The 19,378-nt window shown below is 47.6% G+C and overlaps 1 protein-coding gene and 1 long non-coding RNA gene across 3 annotated transcripts in view; both read left to right on the forward strand.

The window, feature by feature from the left end:
* The first annotated feature begins 2,024 nt into the window (after positions 1–2,024).
* Positions 2,025–16,916, forward strand: STRIT1 (small transmembrane regulator of ion transport 1). Its single transcript, XM_032446656.1, has 5 exons — positions 2,025–3,577; positions 4,320–4,424; positions 11,700–12,854; positions 16,525–16,624; positions 16,714–16,916. Exons 3-4 carry the CDS (start codon positions 12,842–12,844, stop codon positions 16,617–16,619), a joined length of 108 nt encoding a protein of 35 aa, XP_032302547.1. The 5' UTR covers positions 2,025–3,577; positions 4,320–4,424; positions 11,700–12,841; the 3' UTR covers positions 16,620–16,624; positions 16,714–16,916.
* A 1,111-nt stretch (positions 16,917–18,027) lies between these two features.
* Positions 18,028–19,378, forward strand: part of LOC107318420 — a 30,797-nt gene continuing 29,446 nt past the window's right edge. For both annotated transcript variants that reach the window (XR_001557349.2, XR_001557350.2), the window contains exon 1: positions 18,028–18,164. This is a non-coding gene — a long non-coding RNA (uncharacterized LOC107318420). The remainder of the gene's footprint in view (positions 18,165–19,378) is intronic.

The following is a 19,378-nucleotide window of genomic DNA, read 5'->3' on the forward strand; positions in this document are numbered from 1 at the left end:
GCGAGGCATTGTCAGGAAGCCTGACTTGCTGTGAAATATTAGTAAACAAGCAGCTGTGTTAGTGGTAGCCAAGTTTAACAAGATCTCCACTTATTATCCCGTCATATTTTTATGAAAGAATATGCCATTGCTGTCAGATCCATCTGTCCTACCGCACAGCCCACGCATACAAACCTCTCTGCCTCACACATGGGAGAGGTTTGGGAGAAATTGAAACAGGGAATGAAAGATGAACAGAATATCTGTTAATAAAGAGTTGGAATTTGATCGAGATAATTGACTGTCTGGCCCAGAGCAGACAGGTTTTATGTTGTGTGCAGCTGTGACAAATCCAGCTCTGCCCAATGCAAACATGACTTGCTGTAGCTCTGTAGGTGAATGCCATCAGCAGATCTGCTTGTCACAAACTGTTATGGTGAGAAGGGGGAGGGGATGGCTGAGAAAAGCCATGGAAGAAGAGCTTGAAGAAATGTGTCTTGTGTGATTCTGGCCAGTAGAACTCTTCATCCATAGGGATAGTGTCACTCATAGGAAAAGAAGATCTGCATTCAGATATCATCATTCTTAAGAGCCAAAGAGCAAATCGCTGCTGGACCCCGGCAGGAGACACTGTGGGGCTGCTCCCTTCTGCCCTGGGTGAAACAGCCTCTGCTTCTTGGGGCAGCAGGAGGGGCTGAGCATGCGGCACTGCAGCTGAGCCCTGTGCCTGCTCACAGCTGGGACACATGGCTGACCCTCCCTGTGCAGGGAGCAGTGTCCATCTGGCAGTATTGCAGGGATGCTCCTTCAGTCAGAGGTTTCTCATCTGCTCTCTTGTAAATGAGAACAATTTCACCTGTACCGAAGACAGGCTGCGGCACAGTTTTAGCTTTCAGAGACACAAATTTTACCTTTTGTTTGATCAGCCTCATTAACAGAATGCATCCTCCAGATGCAGCTTTGGCAGAGAGCCTTAGTGGAGCTTAGCAGCTGGTCCCTTGCTTCATGTTGTGCCCTGTGAGGGGTACAAGTTATCAGGGGTTCTGGCACCCACTCCCAGTGAAGGAGCCATGCTGGTGGTGCGTGGGGCTGTGCTGGGGGCTGCCTGATCCCAGTTGGTAACTGGAGGTGGGATGGTAACGTTCCTGTGTGCTGAGTGCTCACCGATGGTGCTGGGGATACATGAAGTTGAGCTGCCAGCTGCAGTTGGAGGCAGCTGAAGGAAGCAAACAGCCTCTAATAACACCTTCATTTTAGATAGGAGTGTTTAAGGTAATGCTTCATCACTGTGAGGTTTTGTTGTTTTTTTTTTTTTTTATAGCTGTGGTGACTGTGAGTTTCACATAAAGCAAAGCAGAAGCTCTCTAGGTATGGCTGAAACTAGCTCAGATGTTTCTCTGTCTCTTGGCTCCATTTCAAACCTTCCAGATCTCTGAAAACTTGGAAAAAGGTACAAAGGAGCCCATGCAGAATATTCTGCTTCAGAAACATTAAAATTCATTGTGGTAAGCACCAAGGAATCTGCATTTGAAAACAAAAGCCAGCTCTCAGAAGCCATTCTCCAACTGCCAGGGATCGCAATATGAAAGGTACGTGCCAACAAAATCAGGGTGTGTGGCAGCTGCTGTTTCAGACCAGCACACGAGTCTGACACGAAGGCAGCAGGATCTGTACCTGGAAATAGCAGTGACTGAGGAAATGGCTGAGATGGTGGAAAACATCTGTCATACATGTCTGAATCTGTGAGCTCTTGGGCAGGGATGGAAATGTCGGCATCATCCAGCTTGCAGCAATCCAATGCTGCTGTAGTGAGAGCACCCCACAGTGCTGAGCCCTGCTGAGAAAGCAGTGCTGGGCAGCCTGCTGCTGCAGAGCCTGCATGGGCACGGCCCTCACTTAGGGATTCATGGAATCACAGAACGGCCTGGGTTGAAGGGAGCTCGAGGATCACAAAGCTTCAACACCCTGCTGCATGCAGGGCCACCAGCCTCCACATCTAATACTAAAGCATGCTGCCCAGGGCTCCATCCAACCTGGCTTTGAACGCCTCTGGGGATGGGGAATATGCAATTGAATGACTTGGGTTGGAAGGGACCATTCATCCAAGTTGCAGCATTCTGCCATAGATTCTACGGACAGTCCTTGGATGGTGCAGGAAAAAACCCAAAAGGTGCAAGTCTGAGTCAGCTGTAGGAATATTGTTTTCAGCACCTGGCTTGCGGGGTGTGAAGTTGTATTGATTTGTTGTTGTAGAGATATATGCAAAGCTGCTTGTGGGATGCTCTGGGGGAAATTAGTTTGCCTCTGAAACTCCATTAATTTGTGATGCTTTGAGTTTTCAGCTATCTGGAGACAAAAATAATGAATACAACGAATATGGATGACTTTGTGTAGGAACAGTTGGCAAAAAAAATAGAAGAAAAAAAAGAGTAATTTGGAAATGATGTCAGTGCCCTGCAGTGCTGCAGCACTGTGAGTTTTCAGCTCACTCAGTATTCATCTGGCTTTGGAAACTGGTGCACACGAAGCCTCGGTAGCTTTGGCTTTGAGACACATTGTTTGATGAAAGATGGCCCTGAAACTTAAAATCTGTTTTGTTTCTTGAATGTCGATGTCACTGTGGTGGTGTTTTCCCCAAAAGAGTAAAAAGGAAATGCCAGACTGCTGATTGATTTCAATGACTAATATGTGTTAATGAACTTGGAAACAACCTTTAACAGCATATTGGGTAACAGCACTAATTGCAGCTAGAAAAATAATATTGGGAAGATTAATATAGACCAGGAAGTAGCTGAGGAATGTGACAGCATGAGACAAACAAGGCCTGCCCAAGCAAGGAGCCCATCAGGGCAGTTCATGGGCGGCATTGGTATCATACATTGAAAAGGGCAGGACTGGAAATCAATGGATTTAATGGGTTTCTTGAAGACTTGTTATTGGTCAGTGTGGGAAATCAGCAGTCTGACTTCCTGCACACTTTTGGGTATCCAAGGAGATGTTGGTAGAGAGTGAAAAGGCATCTGTGTTCACCGCTCTCCTGTAGCTGCAGCCCCATCCCCACTTTGTGCCACCGTTTGTCACAACAAGCTGAGCAATCCACTTGGGTGTTGAACTGATAAAATATGCAGCCAGTATAAACTGATGAGCAAGGTGACGCAGTAAGGTCACTTTGACACGAGGGTTGTTTTCTATGAGCCTTTTTAATTTGAAATATTCAGGGCAGTTTGAGAGCTTTGACATGTAGTAAGATCCTGACCTGTTTTCCACCAAATTGCAATTATACGGCCTTGGCTTAATAATGTATTGTCATCTGGAATTGGGTCAAAGCAAATCCACATACGTTACATAATTTGAATTGGCTTATACAAAGAGAAGGGGATAGAATTTCATAAGCCCTTTAAATAAGGGATAACTGCAATACCAGAAATGTTTTAATGTCATTTGAAGCTAAATTTTATAATGCACTTCCAGGTGCAGTGTTTAAAGATGAAGCTGTTTCTGTGATGGGAAGATTTGCTTTCATGTGTTTGGAGCTGTGCTGGTAGGATGCCCATAGGATGCTTTGCTGTGCTCCGGAGCCGGTGGTGGACACTGCAGGGTGAGTGGGGAGAGCTCGTCCTCCCAGCTTGCTGGGAGGGATGTGGGCTGCAGGAGCTCTCAGCAGTGCCATGCAGTGCTGGCACAGGGCTCTCTGCTGCACATCGTGGCCTGAGCAGCATTGAATCTGAGAACTGAACTGAGGATCTGCAGCAATTAACTTAAACCAGATTAACCGGAGGTTGAGGTCCTCTGTGTACATGAGACCTTACAAAAATGGCATTGACCTTTATGGTTTGGATGAGGATTTTATAAACCCATCTGCGTTGTCTGGTGAGGTCCATGCAGCAATGTTCCCATTGTGGCATCCTCGATGGAACATCTCCTTTCTTCAAGGGGAATCCACGAGGCCCCTTATTTATCTTCTGCTCCATAAGAACCAGTGAGCAGAGACGTGGATCATCAAAATTTTCCCAGGGTTGGTAGTTGTTACCAGAGATCTGCACTGATTAAATTGGGGTCTTCCCTCTTGTGGTGATCATTTAAAATCAATTTCCGATGTCTGTGACTATGAAGCATTGCTGAGAGAATGTAAAAGGAACTGTTCCTCAGTTGTTTATGGAGTGATAAAAGTGTGCTTGCAGCGTGAGGGATGGGGGGAGCGGGCATTTGCTGGGAGGGGCTTTGTGTCCAAAAATGAGGGGTAAAATTGTATTTGTCCAATTTAAAGAGTGTGTATTTTTATTATGACATTGCAGATGTGAGTCCCTATTAATGTTTACCATTCAAATCCATTTCCTCAGGCACTCTGCACAGCTGGGCTGGCGGGCGGCCCTCTGGCTCCAGGCAGGGCAGCAGGCTGTGTGCTGGGACCTGAGAAACTGTGTGATGTGCTGTGAAACCAGCAGGTCAGTCTCTCCCCAACAGCCACAACCGCATGGCCCAAACATGGTGTGCCCTGGGGACAAAGCGAGAGGAGAGGCAGCTGTGTTCAGCTGCATTTATGTAGCAGCCTGAACCCACTGCAGGGGTCAAATGGAACTGCTGTGCATGAGGGGAAGGCAGAGGCTGCCTAGGCTGTGTTGAGCTTCTTTTTGTGTGGTTCAGTAACAGAACTGGCTTCTGAGGTACCAGAAGGGAAAGAACAGAAGAGTAGGGAAGGGAACTGTGTCCTTGGTAAGAGATGTTCTCAGTAAAGCGCCTAAAGAAATGAGAGATGTGATGGAGGAGGGATTCTGGTCAGACACCAGAGCTGGTTCATGTTTGCCAGCAGTGCTCCAGGTAACTGAAGGGATCTGAGCAGCAGCACAGCTGCCCGTGCTCAGCCCCATTGGTTCATGCACACCAGCATCGTGGGCTGAGGTCTGTGGGTCCCAGTGCTGTGCTTGGAGCCCTGTTATTGCAGGGGGATTCCTTCAGATGGGGCAGGGCTCCCCTGTGGGGAAATACTCAGCCTTTTCAAACCCCCCCAGTGCTAAATCCGTATTTCCCAAGAGAAGCGTAAGTACATCACATTCAGGCTTTTAAGACACAAACCAAAAAGCTGCTGTTGCTGTATGTGTATACCCTTAAGGTCTTTGCAGCATGGTGCAAAAAAGGTGAAATTGCACTGACTGTCACGAGAGGGAGTTGCAGCACAAGTGTGGGAGCTGCGCTTCTGCTCGTTGCCTTTGCTTCCAGGGCTTTGCTGTCTGCATGCCTAGTGTGGAGAAGCTGCTTTTGTTCTTGCTGATGGGGCTTTCTTTGGGTCACCCTGCACATGAAATTAGTGATGGACAAATATTTGTTGAGAAATGTATTTCTGGTTGGATGAAGCTTTGGAGTATTTTAATGTTTTTTTAAGGCTTGTCAAACCTATTTGAATTAATGAGCAATTTATTCAGGTTAAACTATGTATATTCCCCATCACGGAGGATTCATTGAATTGGAAAAATGTGAGTTACAGAAAAGGTGTGGAACAAAGATGCATCCTGTGTGCTCCCACAAGTAGATGAACAACAAGTGGAGGCAGCTGTTTCTGCAGCAGTGTAGAATCCAGGCAGGTGTGTGCACCAGGTGCATGGAAGAGAAGGAAGAGAATGAATATCCTTAGCAGGTTGTCTTCAAAACACATCAGAATGCCAAGGCAGCTCCTCCAGGAGGGCAGTGCCAAGCCCCGCACCACAGCCACACGGATACAGAAATGTAGCTTTGCAGTGTAGGGCTCTCTGCAGCTCCTAAATGCTGTTTCCTTCCAGCTGTTCTGCAGCTGGTAAAGTCCTTACTGATTTCAATATGTTTTCCTTTTATCAGAAGTTGTTTTCTTCTTGTCTTGAATTTTGCCCCCATCCAGGAGCAGCCGCCTTGTGCAGACTCACTTTTCCCAGTTTTTAGGAAAAGGGAACCTTCATCTGTGGGAATATGAGCAAGGTATTCATAGGGATTTCAGCTGGGGAAGGTGCAGTTTAGGGTGTGTGGCTTTAGGGCACAAATTTCTGGGTTGGCTGATGCTGAACTGCTCTGTGGTTTTCTAATACACGGGGAAATGGAGAATTGAAGTTTCCGAGGAAATCCTTTGTTTTATTCAGAAGAAGGCATTGAAATCATCTTGCTCTGGCTTTATCCAGAGTTTATGGTTAATTGGAATGACCAACTCAGGAAATGAATTATTTAAATTAGAGATAAATGCAACATTTTGGCAAGGTTTTCATGAGATGTTAGTGAATGTTTGTTTTCTCCTCGTGGCAGTTTGTGTTTTGCCATTGTATTCCTTGCTGGCACAATCTCATGTTCTTTCAAAGGGCCCAACAGGACCAAATGGGAATGCTTTCAGCCTGTGTGAGTTTGCACAGCACGTGAGCTGAAATCATCCAATGGCCAGTTCTGAATGCTGAATCAGTTTGGTAAGTTGTTTTCAATCAGGAAATTCAGACCTGAACCCAGAACCGGAACATGCATCACTGCTCAGCAATTCAGTCCTGTGTTTTTATGGAGTTAGAATGAAGGAATGGCCAAGAATGTCACTTAATGTTCAGCAGATTCGTTCAGCTTGTGTCTGGGTGTCCCCCCATGTCAGCACTCCTGCTGCCCCCTCAGCTGCTTGCTGTGAGCAGGGCATGCAGCTGGATGGAGGGAGGTAGGATGAGAAGGGTTGTGAGCTTCATGGGTTTTGTGGTAACAGAAAATCACGTGAGGAATGCAGCATGGTGGAACTGGAATTTTAACTTGGCCTCAGCAGCGTGGAAAACATTCAATTCAATGCAAATCCGAGTGACGCATTAGGTGCCTTTAAATTGGCATTTACCTCATAGTTTAACCTCATCTGTCACCTTAACAGCCACACCACAGGTTGCGCTAACGTATAAACCTCAAAATGCATTCTCCAGTGTCAAAGCTGATATTTCCCAGCAATTGATGGTGTGTTCAGGGTTGGTTCTCCTTCCTGAGCAACCATTGGAAAGGTCTGTATGGGCTGTTGGAGACCTGAGGGGCAGCTCTGGATGCCCCAGCTGTACCTGGGGGCTGTTTATTGCCCAGCATGTTGCCCGGCTCAACCCCCAGGGCCACGCATGGCATTGGCCTCAGACCACATCCTGGCCCTGGCAGCCCAGTGCAGCTGCCCCTGGTGGCACCAGGCCCTGGTGCTGCTGAGCCCCAGCAGTGCTAAGCCCAGGGTCTGCTTGCAGCACAGCCTGTCTTCTGCTGTGCTGCCGCTCGGCGCTAGAAACCCAGCTGAGATGGCTTTTATAGCTTGTGTCAGGCAGATTTATTCCCAGCAATTATCCCCGGGCCGGTTGGAAAGGTATTTACCAGTCACTCTGCAGCCATTGAAGCGAAACTGTACAAAGACAAACCCAAATCCTCTGCAGCCATTAATTTTAGAGACCAGTGGGAAGTGAATGCAGAAGTGATGTTCTGCATGTAAATGTTTGCACTGACAATGCCATTTCTCCAAGCTGGAGCACCTCCAGCTTTCCACCTTCCAGCTCTCCTATCAGATGTCAGCATTCAGCTGTGTGCCCCAGGTGTACCCTGAGCCCCAGGAAGGAGTGTGTGGAATTCAATATTTTAAAGTTAAGTAAACTGCATTTTTTAGGTCTTTATCAGATCAGCAAACACCCTGTCGTTGTGTTGATGATGTAGATATGAGTGGAGGCAATCTGGTGACTTTAAGGGAGCTCTCAAATGTTGAGATTGGTGCAACTCAGGAGAAAATGCATCTCATGGACACAGCTCCAACTGGTACAGCTGTCCTGGGCTTGCGGCAATCTGATCTCACAGCTGTTACTCTGCGGGTCACAAGGGAGCGGGGCAAAGCAATAAAGCGAGTCAAGGTATATAAAAGTGGTGGTGATTTATATAGGAAATCACCTGCGTTTGTTTTGTTTGTTCAAGGAAAAAACCTCAAAAGAAGAAATGACTTTAAGATTTAGTGCCACTATTACGAAGCCATAAAGATTTTATTTCTTGGAGCACTGTTTGTGAAGATGAGTTGTGTCTCTACTGCAACGCAAAGCAGTGGGCCGTGCAGTTATTTACACAAGTCATGCAGGATTTGTACAACCTTAGGCATGTCTTTGGCTGCCTCCTGAACGCTGCACGGAGCCTTTCTGGTGTTGGAAGCAAGGCTAACGAGCCTTCTCTTTGACACTCTAATACATGGTAATCCAGCTGCTGGGTGAAGGGGCAAAGATGAGAATGTACTCTAAATGTATTAGTTGTGTAAAGGAAAAATATTGCCAATTCTCGTTGCAAAGCGGCCAAATTTTAACGAGGTGTTCTGGCTGTTACTTCTAAAACATCAGACATTAAATCACCCAAACTCAGCAGAGGTAGCACAAGGAAACACATCTGTTCCTAAGCAGGCTGTGTTTGCTTTCTCTTTGTATTCCTGGCCCTCCTTGAGGGGCTGTGCTATGGAGAAGTTCTGTGCACAGTACAAAAGGGGAAGGGTCTGCCTCTTACTGAGGTGATGTGTGATTGCTGCTGGCCGAGTCTGAGGGAGCAGCACTGAGGGAGGGAGTGCAGAGCGGAGGGCATTGCCTGCAGCCCTGCAGAGCTGGGCAGGGAGCAGCATGGTGGGATGCAGTGATGCTGCGTCACAGCTGCTCAACTGCACCCAGTGCTGCTACAGGAGAGCTGATTTCCTGCAGCATGCTGTGGCAGTGTGTCCATAGGTCTTGTGGCCCACTGGAAGGTCTCTATTAAAGAGTCATACAAACCCATTCCTTATAGTTCTGGCTCAATTCTTCTCGCTGTTTCTCCTGGGTTGGCTGCTGCCTATGGTTGCCCTTTCCTTCACGTGAGCACATGCAGACAGAGGTCCCCTCTGTGCTTTGGGTGCCAGCAGCACTCCCAGCCCTTCCCTGCTCTCCTGCTGCTGCAGTTAAGCATCTCGGCCATGGCTCACATGGTTCCCCTGTGTAAGTGCAGGAATAGCCAAAAGATAGCAATCAGCAGAACAACGCACTTTGTAACATGAGGTGGGGACACCTGGGCACTGCTAGGGACTTTGTTCCTGCAAACCCTTTGCCAAAGCTTTGGTACATCAATGGCTGAACGGCCAGCCCAGGGCTCTTGCTGCACCCCACAGCCAGCAGCACGGCAGCTCTGCTGGGAACAAATGGGTCTGAGCTGCATGCAGGACCTGCAGCCAGCCCGGGGCTCCAGCAACAGCCTCACTTTTTATTTTCTTTCATTTGGCAAAGCCCAGATGGATCTGCAAAAGAGAAATCAGAACTCCTTTTGCCCTTAATTTGGTTTTCCTTTCTGGAAGGACTTACAGCCTCATTGGCTTATTTGGTTCCTCCTCCTCATTTTGGCCCCAGTTCACTTAGAGCACTGGAAGCATTTAGAATATTTAAAGAGCATTCCTAGCGTGGAGCAGTGAATGGTACTGGAGTCAGGAAGTGCAGCCAGAGGGCTGCTCCAATGGGACACAACTGGTGGGCTCAACTGCAGCAGTTCTCACCTCACTGCTGTCAACCACCCAGCTCCAGAGATGTGCAGTGAGGATTTTATTCTTGCGGCTCAAGCACAGAGGAAAAAAAAACATACACAGATTAATGTGTAATATAATGTGAAACACAAATCGAGTTGAGGAAATTTGTTCAGCTGGCAAAGAAGAAGGTGCTTATTTGCCACCAATAATCCTCCTGAGCTTTTCCTTAAGCACTGCGTTCTCTTTTGCTTTCGTACACTTCGAACTGGCACCCGGTGTTGTTTGGCTGTTGGACTGAGATCTATTGTAGAATCATGTCTACAGCTCGTTCCTCCCTTCCAAACGGAAGATGTGAATGTTTAAAATCATGTCCATGTTGTCATACTACATTTTTCTGTGCTTACAACTTTCATATCCTTAACCTCATGCTTCAGATTTGCAGAGAAGACTTACTGTGCTTTCAGCTAAATTTGGGTAGTAGTTATCAAAACCGTTGCAAACAGCAATGACGCTCTGTCCTTGCTTAAGGCAACAAAGCCTGGAAAGATCCCAATCTGTGAAGGTCAGATTGTCTTGTTAGGAATACATGGCTCCTGGTAGAAATTATTTCCATTAGATCAGATGTATATATATAATTAGCAGAACCAAAAACAGATAGCATTTTTACGGGAACAGCTATGCAGCCAATGAAGTTATTGCATCAGAGCTTTTTGTATTTAATAAAACACGGCACAGGGAATGGAGTCGTATTTCTTTTTACAACGAATTGGCTTGTATCCCAAAAAGTCCATTGTTCTGCTGCAGAGCTCGGCTAGGAGTGTAAAGCTCACTTTCTATTCTGTGTCTCAGAATGACACAAAACAGCAAATTGTGCATTGTGCCATAAAATGTTACATAGCCCTAAGGTTTATGGTAGGAATATACCCACCTTGGCCAGCAGGTAGAGAAGCGACTCTTATGTGGTGTCTGGGGAAGGGGGAGTCTCTTTCCAGGAGAGCTGTCCTGCTGGAGAATGCAGGGGATTGGCGGCAGTGGGACCTTCTGGGATCTTCAGTACCTAAAAGTTCAGTACTTGGGAAATGTGCTGTTTCAGTGGGGATATTAATGCAAAATTTGCTTAAACTTTAGAAATGAGCAGAAAGCTTTTGTTGAGTTTTGTTGGGAAGAGGAATGGGATCCTCTGTGGGGCTTCTGGAGCCCTTCCTGTGCACTACCCATGGGGCAAGGGGTGTCTCAAGCCAGCAAATGCCCACTGGAAACCCTAGAAAGCAGTGGCTCCCCAAAGTTCTGCTGGTTTTAAGGTGATGCCAAAGCTGATGGAGAAATGCAGTCTGCAGACTGGTGTGGACCTGGTGGGACTGAGAGGACAGAGAAGCCCCGTGTTTGTTGGATCTGCAGACCTGGAAGTAATGCCTCAGAGAGTACAAGTTGTGGGGTGTCTAATTGAGAGAGGAACACGGAGCCCAAGGGATGGAGATCACAGGGTGGCTGAGGAGCAGGTTGGTCAGGGGGTCCATTGCAGCAGCTGGTGAAGAAGCCCAAGTCCGCAGGTGGCATGGCTGGGCTTCAGCTGCCCAGTGCAAACTCGTCATCCTGGAATTCATGCCAAACGCAGAGGAACAAGAAATGAGAACTGTTTATAGGAAGCAACAAAACCAATCTATACAAAGCTGAATTCATCACTGATGTAAAACAACTGTCTTAAAGAAGTTTTGCCAGAGTTGAATGCTGCTCTGTCACTCTGTGTATGTTACATCGTTTCTAAGATACTGATTACCACAGTACAAATAATTGTATTTAAAGTATCCCACTGCTATCCATTTTTTTGTTCATCCGAAATGAAAATATTTCATAGATGCATATGAGGCAGATGTAGCCTGGGGGCCACGGTTTCCAGTTTTGCATAAGCAGACCTTTAGTTACCTTTCCTGCGGGCATTCTGAAGGCTATCTCTCCAGCTGGTTTGGTAGACGTAGCACTGGACGTGCACCCACAGCCTTCTGCTCTGCCTCTGTGGCCATGGGACTTGGGGTGGGCAGTGAACTGAAAAGGGATCCCTGGAGAGCAGCTGCTGTGCTCAGGATCAGCCCCTTCTGTGGCAGAGATGTGTCCATGCCCGCTGACCACAGCTCTAGGCATCTCAATATTAAATACGTGGGTTATGATCCAGCTCTAGGATAGGTCTGATCACACTGACCTAGAGTCACTATTTTATCCACCTTGGGATCTAGGCTCAAACTTTGGTTTAATTCCCTTTCTGCAGGCTGCCTGAAACAGGAGCTCCAAGGGAGATGTGATCGCTGCAGCCACTGTGAAAGAAGAAATAACTGAAGCCAGAAGGTAATAGGAACTGAATTTGTATGTATTTAATTAGTGAGCACACATGTAAGGGATAATGTCTTTTAGAAGAAATGCATACTGTGTTTCTGAGCCCTCCCTTATCTTCCCAAGGGTCGTAATGAACTCCTCTGAGTTCTGCAGATGTCCAGATTAGATGCCCTGTGCACCCGCTCTGTGGAATGGCTTTTGAGCAGTTTGGGTTCTTTTCCCTTCAGAAGCACTCAGGAAGAGTCCCAGTTTCATTCCTATCTGCACACAGCTCTGGAGTGGGATGATGCACCAAGCTGCTACAAGTCAGATAAATCTCCTCCCCTGCCTGAAGAAAGGCTTTGGGGCTTCCTGTAGACTTGTGATGCACCATGCAGGTTCTGTTGGCTGTTCTGCACATTCTTTGTTCTCCCAACAAGCTTTGAGTAGAGTTCTTATTGCTCAGAAACTGTAGCTGGGGTCGCTCCAAGTGGTTGTTGTGTGGAGCTCTCCTTATGGGTGGGAAAGCTGATGATGTGCAGTTCACCCTTTTGGTAGAGATCTGGCTCTTGTCTCCATGTTTTTCACTTCTGAATTAGAGACTGCAGATTGCAATGATTTTTGGTTAACCAATTTGTGCTTTCTTTAGGATGAAATCATCCCTCCCTTGGAACTCTTGCCTGCTACCTATAGAAGGAAATGGGAGCGTATGTCTGTATGTTGTGATCTTTTGGGGTGAATACACTAAATATGTGCTATAAACATAGCACAAATTTATCATGCAGTATTTGCTAGCTGTTAAGAGACCATAAGCTGCCCTTGCCCCCGTCTCGCTCTCTCTCCAAATAAGGACCCCTCTTTGTTCAGCTTTCTTTGAAAACAGGTGTAAGGTTGCAGGAACGGGGCGAGGTGAGCTTCAATCCCTTGAACTCCCGCCTTTCTAAACATTTGCAAGCATATAGCCAAAAAACTGGCACCAATGAGCAAAGCAGCTGCGGCATGTTCCAAATCTTGCTCTATTTAAAGCATCCCAGGGTGCACAGGAACAACTGCAGAGACAAACCTTAACACTTGTCCATAAAGCCAGCAGAGGGAGGAATGGCAGAACCAGGTAAGGTGGTGCATGATTAAAAGTCAGTGTAGCCGTGTAGTCTTAAGTCATAAACATGAACAGCACAGCGTGAGAATGCTCAGCCCTTCATGTAGAACAAATTGTTGTTCAGTGACATGGTGCTGGTAAGATCTGAGCTTTCTTAGTTCTGTTAGCAGTGGTGAGTTTAAAGTAACTTGAGTTCTTCCTGCCTCTGAATTCTACCCGTTTTATTTTCTTCTGTTTTTGTAGTTGTGATTTTAAGTTGATGAATGTAATTAAACTGAACCATGGAAATTGAGTTACGTTTGACAGTGATTTAGATATATTGCATAGCTGCAGTCTGAGCGCAATGCTGGGTGAACACAAAGCAATTTAGATTTTAACTCTGCAAAGCCCAAAGGCAGAGCAAAGTGAGACGCTGGTAATGTACTGTTTGCTATGAGCACAATTCCGCTGAAGGTGAGAAAAGGCTGTTTTGAGGAATGCATTTTGTAGTCACTGTCGCTTTCTGTTTAGCTCACCATCAGAGGCTGCATGGTGACAAAGCTGTACGCTTATGTGCAGTGTCAGCTGTGCACACAGTTACTCAGCAATGCTGCAACTTGTGAGAGGAACTTATCCACCTTCAGAAGTACACTGGTAGCTTTTAAAATGTTGTGCCTCCTGTCTATGGCACAGTTACCATCGGTATCTAAAAGTACTCTGAAATGCTGCTGAACTCGGGTACTGCTGGGTACTAATGGCATTTCTTAGTCCTAGTTTTAACTGGTGTCCATGGACATTCCACTGACATTCCACTGTGTATTAGCACTGCTGCAGGTGTAGCACTGGTAGAATCATGATGTCTGTGCTTAAGAAAAGAAAAGAAAGTGAAGCAGCCAAAGGTGTGACACAGAGCCAGGCTGGAGCTGACCACAGCCTGGGGCAGCAACGGGAGCCTGGCACTGTGGGCATCACTGGGGCGTGGGTTGGCACATAGGGGAGCCAGACAGAAGGACTGGGTGCCAGGTTCGTGTGATTTTCTAGTATGAAGCTGGTAAATGCTATCAGCACAAAAGCCCGTCTGCGTCCAATCTGCTTTAAACTGGGTTTCAGAGCACATCACTCTCCTGGCTGCATGCATGGAATTCAGAAAAACTGGCTTGTTGGGGCTGGCAGCCGGGATACAGGCAGTTAGTGACTGATGTAGAGAGGTGGAGGGACACCTGTCTGCTCCATTCTGAGATAAACTCATGTCTGAAGTAGAAAAAAAATACTGCAGTGGGGGGAAAAGAAAGTAATTCATATCTAGATTGCCAGCTTACGTACATAGGTACGTATAGAGTAAGATTCCTTTATTCTTGCTACCATCCAGACTTGTCCTTCTGGTTTCAGTGGGCTCTGGCCCAGCAGCTGGGCTTGGTTTACTTGGCCAGTTTAGGAACAATGCTCATAGTTGCTCCTCAACAGCCTATATTTACCTCGGTATCCTGCTCTCATTTGCATTCATTAGAAGAGTAATTATAATGAATCCTCACATTTTAGGACTGTAGCTGATTACCTGCAGGGGTCAGTAAAGATTTCTTTCCGAACCGCAGATCCTTAGGAGCGCTGCTCCCCTGCTGCTGTCCCACTGCCCCTCACCTGAGCTCAGCCTGAACACGGGGCTGTGCAGATGCTGCCTTTGCAGCTGTTGGTGTGCCCAGCCTGCTCCATGGGCAGGGTGATGCATGCCTGTCAGATTTAGGCTAGGGATAGTTTTCCAAACTTGCAGGCTGTCAACTTCTTCTGTGGCCTTGAAGGAGTTTGTCACCTTCTGAGCATTGCCTTGCAAACAGGTTGGGTACCTGCTGGATGTCTCACACAGCCGAGTATCCAGCCTTATGCATGTGCTCTGCTCCATGCTTCAGCATCCCCTGCTTGTGGCATAAAGCAGTCTTCACACAGTTGTTTTACTCTAACCTCTAGTATCTGTCCCATGACACGCAGGGGATCAGAGCAAATGATCTCATGGTCATATCTGCTCTTAAGCTATGAAACACAAGTACTTTTAATGGCTCCTGTGAAACTCTATCCCTCAGAGCCAGCTGCTTGCTGCCCATGACAAATGCTGGGCCCAGCATTCCTGCTGACCCATCAGTGCTGGCTCGCTGCTCTTACCTTTCTGCATTTAAAGTGGATATCACATAACAAAACACCATATCCAGCAGATATACTGGCAGCCAAGCAGGGCTCTGTCAAAATCCTTCCATGTGCTCCAGTATGGTCCAGATCTTTATCTGTAACAGGATCTTTAGGAGGAAAAACAGCAAAGAGCAATGATTCCCAACAGAAGGACCTTCCCCTTTACATAGAGTCAAACACTCTTTAAAGGAAACAGGCAAGGATTCCTCTGTGGCAAAAGGACACCCCGTTGCACAGCAAGATTGTACCCTCGTGCTGCATGGTTGCTATTTTTATGTCTTGTTTTAATGGCAGCATACACAGATTTTCTACCTATATACTCCTTCCCTCTTGGTAGATAAACCATGGAATACCATGGCGAGCTGTGGTTGTGTGGGGTGGCGCTTTTTAAGAGCAATGTGGAAAGCCTTAAATTATTCAGCATCCCTCCAAAGTCTGTCTACTGGATGTCGAATGTGCAAGGTGTTGTGGAGAGTTCTACATTATTTATTAATCCCTTCAAAAACCTGGGGATCTTTTAACTGCAGAATGTTGTATTTCTGCATTCTGCAGTATGTTGTTAACTCATGCAGTCTCTAAGGTTGTGGTAATTAATGGCAAGCTTCTGCTACTTGCTACAAACTGCTAGGAGGGTCTTTGATACTGGTGCTGTCCAGGTACATGTTTATAAGGGCTGTTCCTGCTTTCTGTGTGCTTCCTGGAGAACCACCACCTCAATCTGCCTCCGAGCTATTTATTAACCTGCTTTAATCCTTAGTGGACAGAACAGGCAAGACATCAGATTTTCATGGCCTAAGGCAGACAGGTGGAAGCTTCTGTGTTATTTTCTTACTTTAAGCTGAGGGAAACCCTTGCAGTGAATACCTTGTCTCACTGCAGGATGGGAGAGAGAAGAGGGCAAAGCCAGGCACTGTACACAGAGCACTAAGCTGGGTCCCTTTAGTCTCACAGCCCTGGGCAAGCACCCCTCTGGGTGGGAACTCACTCAGTATCCCCTCACTGTGGCTCCAGGCACGTTAATCTTAAATTAAACAGGTACAGTACTATATATATTTATTGTATATAAAAATATATTATTATATATTTAATTATATTATATAATTGCTGCATTTTGAATTTGCAGTAGCCAAGCTCAGGAGACTTCTAGGATGTGCTGTACAGGTACACGTACATCCAGGCTATTCAACCTGAGTCTGCTCTCTGTCCAGTCCAGATGTTCTTCTCTGGACGACCCATGGAAACCAAGGACAGAGCTGTACTTCTGTCTCTGCTTCTTTTGGAAGCGTTAAGCCTCGCATCTATCTGATTGCAGAGACCAGAGTGTGGAAATGGTTTTGGGTTTTGTATGTAGCAGGCCTGCCAAGACATGGTGACTCCATGCCAAAAATAGCAATTGCAGACGTGGCCCAAGCTCACAGGTATCTTCTTTGTTTTGTGATGATAGCTGTGTTGTTGTACTTCGTGCAGTGAATTCTCAATCAATGTAACGTGCCCTCTCTGAAAAAGACCCTCATTCCTCTTTCAGCCCAGCTCCCACTTTCACGCCTCGTGGTACCCATCCTGCTTGCAGTTGGCTGGATAGTGGGTTGTGCACTGATGGTTTACATCGTCTTTTCCTGACAGAAGTAAGTGACTTGCATGGGATCAAATGCCATCCATGCACTCTTCGGTGTGTGTTGCTACCTTTTTCAACATAATTTTCCTTCTTTTACAGGACAGAAGAATTTATGATGATGCTGATCAGAAGAACTTGAAAGTTAGATTGGGATGTCTAATAACTAAAATATGTTTTAAATTAATTATTTTTAATATCAACGCCATAGATACTGTGTACACCCTTTTTGTCCACAACAAGTCTCATGAGCCCATTCTTCCACTTGTAAGCAGATAAAACAAAGAGCACATCTCTTCCCCTGAGCAGCCTGTCCTACAGTTAGGGGTTGGAAGGGACCCCTGGAACTCCCCCCATCACACAGGCTCCCTGCAGTAGGAAAGCCCCCAGGGGGGATTCTGAATATCTCTAGAGGAGATTCGAGCACACGTGGGCATCCTGTGCCAGTGTTCTGTGACCTTCACAGCAAAGAATCACACAGAGTGATAGAATGGATTGGAAGGGGCCTCAAGGATCACCAAGCTCCAATCCCCCACCACAGGCAGGGCCACCAACCCACACATTGAATACTAGCCCAGGCTGCACAGGACCCCATCCAAGCTGGCCTTGAACACCTCCAGGGATGGACGGGGCATCCACAGCCTCTCTGGGCAGCTGTTCCAGCACCTCACCACTCTCATAGTAAAGAACTTCCCCTGACATCCAACCTCAATGTTCCCTCCCTCAACTCCAATCCATTTCCCCTTGTCCTGCTGTTATCCCCCCTTTCCAAGAGTTGACTCCCCTCCTGTCTGTAGGCTCCCTTCCAGTCCTGGCAGGCTGCAATGAGGTCACCCCGCAGCCTCCTCTTCTCCATGCTGAACAAGCCCAGCTCCCTCAGCCCATCCTTGTAGTGGAGGTGCTGCAGCCCCCTGCTCATCTTTGTGGCCTAAGAAGTCATTCCTCACCAGGTATGCCAGCCGTGCAGCCATTGTATTGGTGAGAACACACAGTACTGACACAGTCAGGTGCCCCGGCAGCTTTTTTGGGTGCCTATTGGCATCGAGTGTTTCAAATTGAAACGTACAGAGCTAAATTATAAACAGCAGAGTTCAGCTGTGGCTGAGAGCGGAAGGCGCTGACTCGGAAAGACACAGCTACTCCCACGCTCGCTCCCTTTGTATCCTTAACTTGTTCCCAGTTTCTTTGCTGCATTTTTTTTTCCCTACAGATTAAACCACGATAGAATGAGCTGCAACTGCTGCTCTCAGAGCGATGGTAGAGCAAAACATAACAAGAGGTGCACTGAGCGCAGTGCAGAGCAGCCAGTGCAGCCCCTCCGGACCCCACCATGCAGCACAGCCTCGGCTGGGCAATAGCGGTGCTTCCTCTGCAGGGGGCGGGGGCGGGTCCCACCTGTGAGCGGGTGGGCGGGAACGTTCTGGAAGGGTGAGGGGCACGGGTGGGGGGTTGTGCCCCGGTTCCTGGGGTGGCAGTGCCCCACTGATCCCAGCCCAGCACGGGACAACCAGGGCTTCGCTGGAGCTCAGCCTGCAGTACGGACATGGACACAGGTAGGAGCTGAGTGGCAGAACGCTGGTTTTATCTCTGCTGAATGCGGCTGGCTGCTGCCTCCAACGGTGCTTTCCAGCTCTGGGTGTGTTGGCTGCAAGCACTTGCTGTGCAACCCCAGGGATGGTTGTGCCGTGTGTGGCTGTGCCTGCATCCCTCACTGCGGTCAGTGGCACGTGGGATAATGATGTCTGTATTTTAAAACACTTGTTTTACATGGAGCTGCAGAGAAGGTTGGCTGCTGTGTGAGAACAGCATTTTTGTGTTTTGTTGCTTTTTGTGCAGACCTCGTTTGTGCAATGTGGTGAGGTGGTGCTTTGCTGCTGCGTGCTGTGTGGTGTCAGTGCTGGTTGTTAGACCTGGTTGTGCCTCCGGGCACGGAGGTCATGTCAAAGGGGCAAACAGCAGCTTTCCTAGTAGGGCATGCTTTGAGCTTATTGATTTAATGATCAAATGGTAGCTCCTAGCGCTCCACACCTTCCTGTGGGTGGGAGCAACAGGAGGATGTTATGGGAGCAGCTCAGTGTTGGGGTGAAGTCACCTCCTGGGGGCAGCTGAGATGGGAGCATTGGGCATCCAGAAGCAGGCTGGTTCTCTGAGCCCAGCTCCAAAGTTGTCCTCAATGGAGCAGGAAGTGTTGTTTTCAACAGGTAGAAGCGCTGTGCTGAGCCTGCAGTGTTCTGTGGTTGCGTCTGGTTGAGGATGTATTACAGAAGTGGTTCACTCGGGGCGGCTGCAACTGGAGTCCTCACTGTCACAGCTCTTCCCTAGCAGTGGTTTGAGTCGTGCTCTCTGCCATCCATTTAGCCTGGGTCACCATGGCTCATCACGCTGATTAACGACTTTGCTGCACTTCATCACCTCCGAGCTGGGCTGCAGGCACGCAGCACTCGTGGGCATGCGGCCCAGTCCTTAAGAAACTGCAGCTAGTGTGGGATGTCTCAGCACTGGGGGTGCATCTGCCTTCTGCTGCTGTGCTGGTTTCTCTTACAATACCGACTCACGCTGTCTGTGTCAGTTCTGATGTTCCACTGGCCTACCTGATGTTCTGGTGCTCTGCCTAATGCAGTGTCGGAATATCTACAATATGCTGATTGAAGAGTATAATTGGCTAACAGGTTTGTGAAGTGCTGTGTACCTACCCCAAAGGTACCCTGTGCAGGACGGTCTGTCCCATATCGAGCCTCTACTCTGGGCTGGATTCTGACTTCTGGGA

This window comes from Coturnix japonica, chromosome 9 (genome assembly GCF_001577835.2).
Source record: "Coturnix japonica isolate 7356 chromosome 9, Coturnix japonica 2.1, whole genome shotgun sequence".
NCBI lineage: Eukaryota > Metazoa > Chordata > Aves > Galliformes > Phasianidae > Coturnix > Coturnix japonica.